We start from the raw sequence: 12,272 nt of genomic DNA on the forward strand, positions 1-12,272 counted from the left end.
TACTTTATTTCAATAAGATTTTGTAAAAATGATCTAACAAACAAAGGCATATACTATTTTCTTGGATTGGAAGACTCAATACTGTAAAGATGTCTATTAACCCCAATTGTGTTGGTAAATATATCAAATGTATTCCCAATCAAAATCCTAATAAGGTTTCTTTTCTGTGTAGAAGTTCACATGAAAATGCAAGAGGACAAGAATAACTAACCTAGGTGATCTTGAAGAACAGCTAAGCTGAAGAACTTGAACAGAGAGCAAGACCAAATATAACATGAGAGAAATTAAAACAGTAAGATAAGGGCAAAAGAACAGAGTTAACAGTTCAGTGAAACAGAACAGATGGTCTTGTAACAGACAAGTATATGTTTACCTTATTTATGACAAAAGAGAAACAGCAGTGCAATGGGGAAAGGATGGTTTTCAATAAATGGTGCTGGGCCAATTGACTATCTATATATAAAAAGTGAGTCTTGACTCTTACCTTACATCATACACAAAAAAATCAATTCCTGATGAATTATAGATATAAATGTAAAAAGTTCAAGAGTAAAGCATTTAAAAGAAAACACAGAAGATCTTTATGACATTAAAATAGACAAATATTTCTTAAACTAGACACAAAAGACCTTAACTAGAAAAGACAAGACTGATAAAATGGAACTTGTGTTCATGTAAAGGTATCACAAAAGGGTGAACTAGCAAGCCACAGAATGGGAGAATGTATTTTCAATGCATATTTCAAACAAAGAAACCATATCCATAATATATAATCAAAAAACAATATTACTCAAACCAATAGAAGTGGGGGGAGCGGCAAAAGACTTTTAACAGGTGCTTCAAAAGGAATGTATCCCAATCAGCAAGAAACATACGAAATAGTGTTCAACTTCATTAGTCTTCAGGGAAATCAAAATTAAAATTGCAAGGAGACACTAACAACATACCCACCAGGAAGGCTAAAATACAAAAGACAGAAAGTACCAAACACTGACAAGGATGGAGGAAACACTGTTGGATGGAGAAGAGGTAAATTGGCACAACTACTTTGGAAAACTTTTGGACACAACCTACTAAAGCTGAAGATATGCATATACTATGACTATGTAATTCTGCTCCTGGGTTTATAGCTAAAAGAAATGCATTAAAAAACTTCTTTAAGAAACACGTACTATACCATTCATGGAAACATTACCTGTAATAGTCCCAAACTAGAAATTAATGAAATGCCAAAAGCAAGAATAAATAAATACATGTTTATTCAGTGTAATACTATTGGCAGCAAAAATAAACTAAGACTATATTACATTCAGGTAGGGATGAATCTTACAAACAAAATGTTGAACAAAAGCCAGCACCTAAAATGTACATATTATATGGTTCTATGTGTATAAAGTTCAAAATTAGGCAAACCCGATCTATGGTATAGTGAGTCAACGTAGTAGTTAGTCTGGCTAGAGATGCCATGAATGGAAGAGAACATGAAACTTCTGGGCTTCTGGGGTCCTTGTCTCTGTTTCTTGATGGAGATTCTGCTTATGCAGGTGTGTTCATTGTGAAAATGTGAAGTGTGTCTGTGTGTGTATATACTATACTGTACGTATTAATTTCAAAATACTTCAAAAAATTTTTAAAAATTGTTTCAGTATATTTATACAAAGATGACTATTTGAGCCTATGGAGAAAAAGAAAGGAAAATTACTGAATGTGGAGGCTAGGCTGTTTGTATGGTGTTTTTACTCACCTTTGTCCTGTAATGCAATTTGTTCCTTATGCAGTAATGCCACCTCCCGTCCCAAAGCTTTCTTCTGTCTTTCCAGTTCATTTCGAAGCACCAAAATTTTTAATTGCAGGCACTCACTTTCTTTTTTCTAAATAATTAAAAGCACAGGTAAATTTATGAATATAAAAGTTATGCCTATGAATAACTGTGCACTCACAATGTTTCAAAATGTGATTGGTTTAAAGCACTTTAATACTCATGTAACTTATAGATCTCTTGAGTAACTTAATTATCAGCACCTGTCATTTTAATGGAAAGAATACAGATGTAAGCAAAGAACAGAGTAGAAATAAAATCTAAAATCTGGGAACAGTTTTTCTAAGAACCTAAAAGACACTATAAAATATCTCAGGCCTCTTTCCTAACACCACAATACAATAAGATACAAATTAATAATAAAAAAGAAATGGAGTTCTCAAAATGTTAAACATAGAATTACCTTAGGACCCAGCAATTCCACTTCTAGACATATGTATATATCCAATAGAATAAAAAACATGTCCATACAAAAATGTGAATATGAATGTTTATAGCAGCATTATTCATAATAGCCAAACAATGAAATCAATCCAAATGTCCACCATCTGATGAACAGATAAATAAAATGTGGTATATATACAATGGAATATTATTTGGCAATAACAAGAAATGAAGTACTGATATATGCTACAACATGGATGAATCTTGAAAACATTATGCTAACTAAAAAAAAAAACAGTTTTAAAAGGCCACAGACTCCATTTATATGAAATTACCGAAATAAGCAAATCCACAGAAACAAAAAGTAGATTTCCATCCTTACCAAGCTGAACATAGGTGCTCTAATATTCCACAGATTTTGGAGAAAGCCAAGTAGGGACCTGGTGCTTTCATCCCTTACAGACAGTAAGTAACCAAGCCCCCTATAATGTCAGTGGATACCACAGGGGGAGCCTTCAGCCTCACTACAGCTGTAACAAGATAACCTTCTCCCTTCCTGCTGGGTAATATCAGAGGAGGCCAAGTAGAGAGTCAGAACTTTCACTACTATGCAGTGCTATTGAGACCACCTTACTCCCTATGTGGGCAGCTGGAACTCCCATTCCTAGTCAGCACTAACAAACCCTCTTACACTCACACACAAACACTCCTCTGCCACATGAGTGTCAATGGAAGCTTCTTGGGGAACTTGGACTTCCACCCCAACCTGGCAGTAATGAGATGGTGCCTCTTCCTTCCACTACCAGAGGTGTCAGAGGAAGTCAGGTAAGATAGAAGGTTTAAATAAGATCCAGAGACTCATAACATAGTACCCCAAATGTACAAGTTTCAATCAAAAATCACTCATCAGACCAAGAAAGAGGAAGATGTCAAAGTGAATAAAAAAGGATAATCAATAGATGCTAACACTTGAGACAAACAGACATGTTACAACTATCTGACAACGATCTGAGAGCAGCCATCACAAAAATGCTTCAATAGAAATTAAGAACCTATATGGGAATATAATCTAAAAAAGAGTGGATATATGTATATGTAAATGTATAACTGATTCACTTTGCTGTACAGTAGAAACTAAAACAACATTGTAAATCAACTATACTCCAATAAACATTAATTAAAAAAAAGAAATTAAGAACATGCTTGAAACAAAAAAATAGAACATTTTGACAAAAAAACCCCAGAAAATCTCAATAAAGAAAGTGAAGACCTAAAGAACTGAAATAAAAAACTCAATGAATGAGCTCAACAGCAGAATGTAGGAAAGAGAGAAAAGAATCTTTAATCTGGAAGATAAAACAATAGAAACTACCCAATTTAATCAATAGAGATAAAAATGAACAGAGCCTCAGAAATCTGTGGAATGATAGCAAAAGATCTAGCACTTGTATCATCAAGTACCAGGAGGAAAGGAGAAAGTAGGCAGGAATGAAAAGTACTTGTAGTAAATAATGGCTAAAAACTTGCCAAACTGGGCAAAAGAAATAAATCTACAGACTTAAGAAGTTAGTGAACTCCAAACAGAATAAATTAAATGGAGAAAATCACAAAGTAAACAAAACCAAAAGCTGTGTTTTTGAAAAGGTCAGTAAGATTGATAAAATTCTAGCCAGGCTAACCAAGAAAAGACAGAAATTACTAATATGAAGAATGAAAGAGGAGCCATCACAACTGATCTCATGGACATTAAAAGAATAATTAGAAATACTATAAACAACTCTATGACCATAAATTTGGTAACTTAAATGAAATGGATCAATTCCTTGAAAAACAATCTACCAAAACTCACACTAGGAGAAACTGACAATCTGAATAGGCCTATATATATATATATATATATATATATATATATATATATATATATATGAAATTAAATCAATAATTAATAACCTTCCAAAACAGAGAGTACCAATCCAGATGGCTTCACTGGTAAATTTTACCAAACATTTAAATAAAACATTATACCAGTTTTTGAAAATCTCTTCCAAAATACAGAAGAACTTCCTAACTCATTCTATGAGGCCAGCATCATCCTCACACCAAAACCGAAGCCATCACTAGAAAGGAAAATTACAGACCAGTATTTCTCATAAACATAGGTACAAAATCCCCAACAAAATATTAGCAAATCAAATCCATCAACATATAAGAAGAATTATACACCATGGCCAAATGAACTATATTCCAGGTATGCAAGACAGGTTTAACTTTCAATAATCAATTAATGGATTTCACCACATCAACCAGGCTAAAGAAAAATAAAATCATATAACCATATCAATGGATGCTGAAAAAGCATGTGACATTCAACTAGAAATAAAGGAGAACTTCATCAATTTGGTAAAGAATACTTGCCAAGAAACCTACTAATATTTGCCAAAATACTTAATGGTGAAAAACCAGATGCTTTCTCCCTATGTTGCAGAACAACACAGGATGTCCCCTTTCACCACTCTCTTAAACATGTACTGAAAGTCCTAGCTATGCAATAAGGCAAGAAAAGGAAATAAAAGCTATGTATACTGGGAAAGAAATAAATGAAGTCATCTTTGTTTACAGATGATATGATTGTCTATGTAGAAAATCCCAAAGAATTGACAAAACAAAAACAAAAAACCAACCCCAAACCTCCTGGAACTAACAAGTGATTATAGCAAGGTTGCATGATACAGGGTTAATACACAAAAGTCAACTGCTTTCTTACGTAACAAGGAATAATGGGAATTTGAAATTAAAAACACAACATCAATTACATTAGTATGAAAGAATAAAATACTTAGGTACAAATCTAACAAATTATGTAGAAGATCTATATGAAGAAAACTACAAAACTCCAATGAAAGAAATCAAAGAAGACCCAAATAAGTGGAGAAATTGTCCATGTTCAGGGATAGGAAGACACTATTATGATATCAATTTTTCCCAACTTGACCTATAGATTCACTGACATCCCAGCAAATTATTTTGTGGATATCAACAAACTGATTCTAAAGTTTATAAAGAAAAGCAAAAAACCCAGAATCACCAACAAAATACTGGAGAAGAACAAAGTTGGAAGACTGACACTATCTTCTGTCAAGACTTACTATAAAACTACAGTAATCAGGATAATGTGGTATGGGCAAAAGAACAGACAAACAAATCAGTGGAACAGAATATAGAGCCCAGAAATAGAAACACACAAATATGGTCAACTAATCTTTGACAAAGGAATAAAAGCAATTCAATGGAGAAAGGATAGTTTTTTTCACCAAATGGTGCTGGAACCACTGGACACCCACATATAAACAAACAAACAAAATTTAGATATAGACCTATATCTTTCACAAAAATTAACTCAAAATCAATCACAGATCTAAATGTGAAATAATAATTACTAAACCTAGGTGACCTTAGGCTTGGAGATGACTTTTTACATACAACACCAAACACATGAGCCATGAAAGAAGAAACTGTTAAGTTGGACTTCATTAAAATTAAGACTTCTGCTCTGCAAAAATGACTAATAGAATGAAAAGACAAGCCACAGGCTGGGAGAAAATATTTGAAAACAACTTACCTGATAAAGAATAGAATACAAAACATGCAAAGAATTCTAAAAACTCAACAATAGAAATATAAACAACCCAATTAAAAAATGGGCAAACGATCTGAACTGTCACCTTACCAAAGAAGATAGAGATAATCATATGAAAATAAGCACATAAGCATATGAAAAGATTCTCAATATCACAAGTCATCAGGGAATTGCAATTAAAACAATTAGATAGGGGCTTCTCTGGTGGCGCAGTGGTTAAGAATCTGCCTGCCAACGCAGGAGACACGGGTTCGAGCCCTGGTCCGGGAAGATCCCACATGCCGTGGAACAACTAAGCCCGTGAGCCACAACACTGAGCCCGCATGCGGCAACTACTGAAGCCAGCGCGCCTAGAGCCCGTGCTCCACAACAAGAGAAGCCCCCACAATGAGAAGCCCATGCACCGCAACAAAGAGTAGCCTGCGCACCACAACGAAGAGTAGCCCCCGCTCGCTGCAACTAGAGAAAGCCTGTGCGCAGCAACAAAGACCCAACGCAGCCAAAAAATAAAAAATAAAATAAAATAAATTTTTAAAATGAAAAACAATTAGATACCACTACACACCTATCAGAATAGTTTAAATCCAAAACAATGGCAATACTAAATGTAGGTAAGGATGTGGAGCAACAGGAACTTTCATTCATTGTTGATGGCAATGCAAAATGGTATAGCCATTTTAGAGGATGGTCTGGCAGTTTCTCACAAAACTAAACATAGGTTTACTATATGATCCAGCAATTGTGCTCCTAGATATTTACCCAGATGAGCTGAAAACTTGTGTTCACACAAAAGCCTACACATAAATGCCTATAGCAGCTGTATTCATAATTGCCAAAACGTGGAAGCAACCAAAATGTACCTCAATAGGTCAAAAGATAAACTGTGGCATATCCAATAACAATGGAGCATTATTCAGCAATAAAAAGAAACAAGCTATGAAAAGCTATTAAAAAGACATGAGGGAACCTTAAATGCATATAGCTAAGTAAAAGAAACCAATCTGAAAAAGCTACATGCTGTATGACTCCAACTATGTTACATTCTGAAAAAGGCAAAACTGTGGAGACAGTAAAAAGATCAGTGCCAGGTGTTCTGAGGGAGGGAAAAAAGTATAAATAGGTGAAGCATGGAGGATTTTTAGGCCACTGAAACGATTCTGTATGACACTGTAATGGTGGATACATGACACTGTGCCTTTGTCAAAACTCATAGAACTATACAACACAAAGAGTGAACCCGAAGGTAAACTACAGACTTTAGTTAATAATATTGTATTAATATTGATTCAACAATAGTAACAAATGTGTCACTCTAACATAAGATGTTAATAACAAAAGAAATGGGGGGGTACTTTCTGTACTTTCTGCACAGTTTTTCTGTAAACCTAAAACTACTCTAAAACACAAAGTTCATTTTTTAAAAAGTGATAGAACTGTACCTCAAAAAAGTCAATTTTACTGAATGTTCATTTAATAAAACAAATCCCAGACACATTCTACCAAATATACAATTAAGTTTACCAAATAAGTTTGTTAACTTATCTTTCCATAAAAATATTTCCTACTTCAACCTATAAAGCCATGGTTTAAACTTTACTCTGACTCCCTTTTAATCCAAATACCTTGCCACAATTTGCCTCCAGATAAAATCTGAAATCCTACCCCCACAATGAACATACATGTGCCTGCACGTGTTTGCATTCACACACAATTACTGCACTATGAAGGTATGTACCCTTCTCTCCTAGTCTTTATCAATAGTGTCAATAATATGCTTTCCATCATTTTCCATGACAAAAATCTTAACCAAACAGTCTCCTTCCTAAGACATATACTAAGTAAAATTTTAATGGGGAGAAAAAAAACATTCATTAAGTAAACTGAATAGGTTATTAAGCCCTGGGATGAGCTGGTGGAAAACTTTAAAAGAAAAAACTCAGCACCTCTATTTGATTCACAATGAGGAAGCATGGGTACTCAGTGAGATGAATAATGGTATGGCCTTGTTGAGGCAATGGGCATGGAAAATGACTTTTGGCAGTTGTGTGGAAAGTACTTTACAGCTATCGTTTCTCACCCAAAATGCTTTCTTCCTCATCTCTGAAATACTGATTCTGAACAGATGGTATGATCATCTGTTAAAGACATTCAAGCAGTAAAGCTTATTTCCAATCATCACTATTATATTTGACTGGAAAACTCTACGAAATATAAAACATTCCTAAGCAATTTTTTTCTGAACGAATCAAATATTTATGAAGGGCCTACTACGTGCTTCTAGATAAATGAGAAACAGTTTCTGTTTTCTAAGGGCTTGGGTCCAGTGGAGACAAAAGCCATTTTGCCCTGCCAACTCCCTGTAAAAACAAAGACCAAAAGTCAGTGAGGCTGCTTATCATGAAAGAAAGAGGAATCAGGAAACAATCTGGGTTTCTTTGGTAATCCAGTAGTGTGATCAGTGTTTTTACATCACTAAGGGAAAAAATATACAAATTCTTAGGAAGCAATCTTTTCCCACAAAGAGACGTGTTCAATTTCCTTAACTCGAATTTCTCCAAAAAATATGTAAACTAGATTCTACCTATGTAGAGAAAAAAAATAGAAAAGAAAAACAGCTCTTCAAAGAACACAGGGATATGCATAGGTAGGGGGGTTAATCTGCTCTATTCCAGGGTACATGCTCAAATTGGGTTATGTTTACTAGAATCAAAGAACTAAGGGTACAAGTTAGTCTAAATACTAAACTAATACAGGAAGGTGTGTGTATAGTGTGTTTGTGTTATGGTCCATGTGCAAAAACTGGCCCATTTACAGAAATAAATCGTCATTCAAAACCAGGATTGCTGGCTCTAATTTCTGATGAGTAAACAAACCCTGACCAAGTGGAATCTGGTTCTGCTTCCTTTCAAATGAATCTAAGTACTCAAAGATCTTAATATTCCATAAGTATAATATCTTCTAATGGTTTCTGCATTCTACTTACCTGTTTACTCCTAGTATAGTTAATGTCATATGTACATCTCCAAAGGATCACTTTTGATTGGATTTTAGTGTTTTTATACAACACTGTCTGTGATCTGAAAATCACAGATACGTTCATCTCTTTGCAAGCATACTCCTTTTTATGCATCTTTACAAAGACAGCGATGGACAATGTTAAAGATTCTTTTCAGTATGACACACCAATCTGTAAATGACATGTTAGACAATTTTCTTCTTGTAGATTACGCTGGAGCCAAAAAGGCTTTTTAGGCAAAAGCTATCAAAGCATGGTTCAGGAAATCATGAGGATTCCTAACACCATTTCAGTCTGTGAGATCAAAAATATTTTCATAATAATACTAAGCTGCTATCTACCTTTTTCACTATCATTTTCTCATAACTGTATTGTGGAGTTTTCCAGTCTCTAAGATCTGTGATATCACAACAGATTGATTGCAGAAGTAAATGTGAGGATTCATCTGTCTTTTATTAACCTAAGCATTATCAATAGATATACCCTAAATTCTTTGAGATCTTTACAATATTTAGAGTATAAAGGGGTCTTGAGTGGTTTAGGGCATTATTCATCTATACTAGTTTTCCCACCAAAAAATGGAAATAGTTAACAATCTGAAAAAAGTTTTAGAACTATGGCAGTTGTCTTATAAGTTAACAAATTTGCTTTAAAACGTCATTTATAGATTGTTTCTATTGTACCTATACCTGCTCAGCCACTAAGAAAGGGCAAACTTTTCCTTAGAAAATATTTAATCCAATCCATTAATTTCATAGACTCAGTGGCAATATCAGGCCTAGAACCCAGGTCCAGCTAGGGAGATAAAGCAAAAATATATGTAATAATAAAACATACAGGAGTTTTGTGTTTGATATAGAGATTAAGTACCTATCAAATTGGTCCTTCCATAAATAACAGCTATAGCCTCCAGATAAAATACAAAAAGCTACTACATGAGGGTTCTAAAAATTGATCAATGGCAGGCAGATTTTGGGGTAAACTCAGAACCTGGTGCAAACAACCAACACGAGGAGTGAAATTCCCCTTTTCTGTGACTTTGCCCTGAGGGTGTCTATGGTTAAACACCAACAGAAAGACAACTATCTTTCTGGCAGGAGGAACCAGGGGAAAGAGATTAGGCAATCAAGGCCACCAGAATGGAGGAAGCCAGAGAATGGGGCACCGCGAATTCTGTTTAAAGTCAATCTGAGTTTCTGAATCCTAAATCATATCTGCATGAGGCAAACAGAGAGCAGCTGTGCCTAAGGATGAGAGTAATGACCTGAAATCGGAGGCAATGTCCATTGCAGGCATGACAGTTTGAGCCTAACCAAGTTAACTACCCGCTAGAATTAGAACATCAATATTCTTTGGAACAAAGCAACAAAATCCAGAAATTCCACAAAATTACACTCACAATGTCCAGGGTACTCTGCAATATTACCCAATATACGAAGAACCAGGAAAATGTGATTCACTCTCTAGGGAAAAGACAATCAACATATGCCAACTCTGAGACGACCCAGATGTTAAAGTTATCAAAGAAAGTCACTATTACAAATATGCTAAGTGAAAAAAAGTTAAATATTCTCATAATGAATAAAAAGACATGAAATCTCGGCAGACTATTTGAAAATGTTAAAAATCCAGGAGGCTTCCGCTTCTAGTCAAGGTGAAGTAGGCAAAAGGAACACTGCCCAACTAATTTTACCAGGCTACCACAATCCTAATACCAATCTAACAAAGTAATTTAAAACACTGCTTCCCAATATCCCTAATAAATATAGGCACAAAAACTCTTAAATATTACCAGATCATATCTAGCAAGGTATTATAAAGACTGTACTCTATATTGTAGCCATTAGTTTATTCCATAAATGCAATGTTAGTTAAACACTTGAAATTAAATCAATGTAGTTTACCGCAGTAACAGAATCAAGAAAATGCCATGATCATTTATTTCAATAAATGCAGAAAAAGCATTTGACAAAATTCAACATCCATTCATGATAAAATTCAGAAACTAAATAAGAGGGAACTTCCTAAAGCCAATAAAAGGCATTGCTAACATTATATTTAATGGAGAAAGGATGAATGATTTCCCCTTATGATCAGGAACAAGTAAAGTATTTCCATGCTTATCACTTTCATTCAACATTGTACTGTATGCCCTAGCTACTGAAATAAGGCAGAAAAATTAAAGCACATAAAGCATTCCAAGTTTGCAGGTACGATTGTTTATAAAGAAAATCCCAAGAAATCTACAAAATAACTACTAGAATTTAAAAGTTAATATAAAAAGATTGCAAGATACAAGATTGCTAAATTAAAATGAATTGTATTCTTATATACTTGCAGGAAACAAATGAGAAACAAAATTTCAAAAACAATCACATTTGCAATAATGCCCAAAACAAACAAAAAAACCTCCCATAAAATACTTAGGAATAACACTAATAAAAGATGCCCAGAATCTCTACAGTGAAAGCTATAAGATATTATTGAGAGAATTAAGGAAAAAATCAAAATAAAAGAGACATATGCTGGGACTTCCCTGGTCGTGCAGTGGTTAAGAATCTGCCTGCCAATGCAGGGGTCACGGGTTCGAGCCCTGGTCCGGGAGGATGCCACATGTCGCGGAGCAACTAAGTCCGTGAGCCACAACTACTGAGCCCACACTCTAGAGCCCGCGAGCCACAACTACTGAGCCCGCGCGCCTAGAGTCCATGCTCCCCAATGGGAGAAGCCACCGCAATGAGAAGCCCACACACCACAATGAAGAGTGGCCCCCACTCTCCGCAGCTAGAGAAGGCCCACGTGCAGCAACAAAGGCCCAACGCGGCCAAAAATAAATAAATAAAAATAAATAAATTTATTAGAAAAAAGAGAGAGAGATGCCATGTTCATGGATTGGAGAACTTGATATGGTTAAGATTGCAATTCTCCACAAATTGATCTATAAATCCTAATCAAAATTCCAGCAGGCTTTTTTTTTTTGGTATAAACTGATAAATTCATTCTCAAATTCACTTGTAAATACAAAGAACCTAGAAACCCACAGGAATTTTTAAAAAGAACAAAGCTGGAGAACTTACCCCATCTGGTTTTAAGACAACAAAGCTATAATAATAAGGGAGTTTGTTACCTCACTTATAAAAAAACTTGAGATGGATCATAGATCTAAATGTAAAGCCCAAAACTATAAAATTTCTAAAACAAAAAACAGAAGAAAATTTAGGTGACTTTGGGTTAGGCATAAATTTCTTAGAGAGAACACAAAAAGCCCTAACCATAAAATAAATTTAAAAAATACACTGGATTTCATCAAACTTTGAAACTTTTGCTCTTTAGAAAGCATCACTAAGAACACAAAAAGGCAAGACACAGACTGGAAGAAAATACTGCCAACACACATATCAGAAAAAGGACTTGTA

The 12,272-nt window shown here is 34.7% G+C and overlaps 1 protein-coding gene across 3 annotated transcripts in view; it reads right to left on the minus strand.

The window, feature by feature from the left end:
- UVRAG (UV radiation resistance associated) overlaps positions 1–12,272 on the minus strand; it is a 315,157-nt gene that overhangs the window by 165,068 nt on the left and 137,817 nt on the right. For all 3 annotated transcript variants that reach the window (XM_082628358.1, XM_082628357.1, XM_082628359.1), the window contains one exon: positions 1,745–1,871. In XM_082628358.1, coding sequence (XP_082484484.1) covers positions 1,745–1,871 — 127 coding nt within the window. The remainder of the gene's footprint in view (positions 1–1,744; positions 1,872–12,272) is intronic.

The sequence above is a fragment of the Mesoplodon mirus genome, assembly GCF_964341445.2.
Source record: "Mesoplodon mirus genome assembly, chromosome: 7".
NCBI classification, from domain to species: Eukaryota; Metazoa; Chordata; class Mammalia; order Artiodactyla; family Ziphiidae; genus Mesoplodon; species Mesoplodon mirus.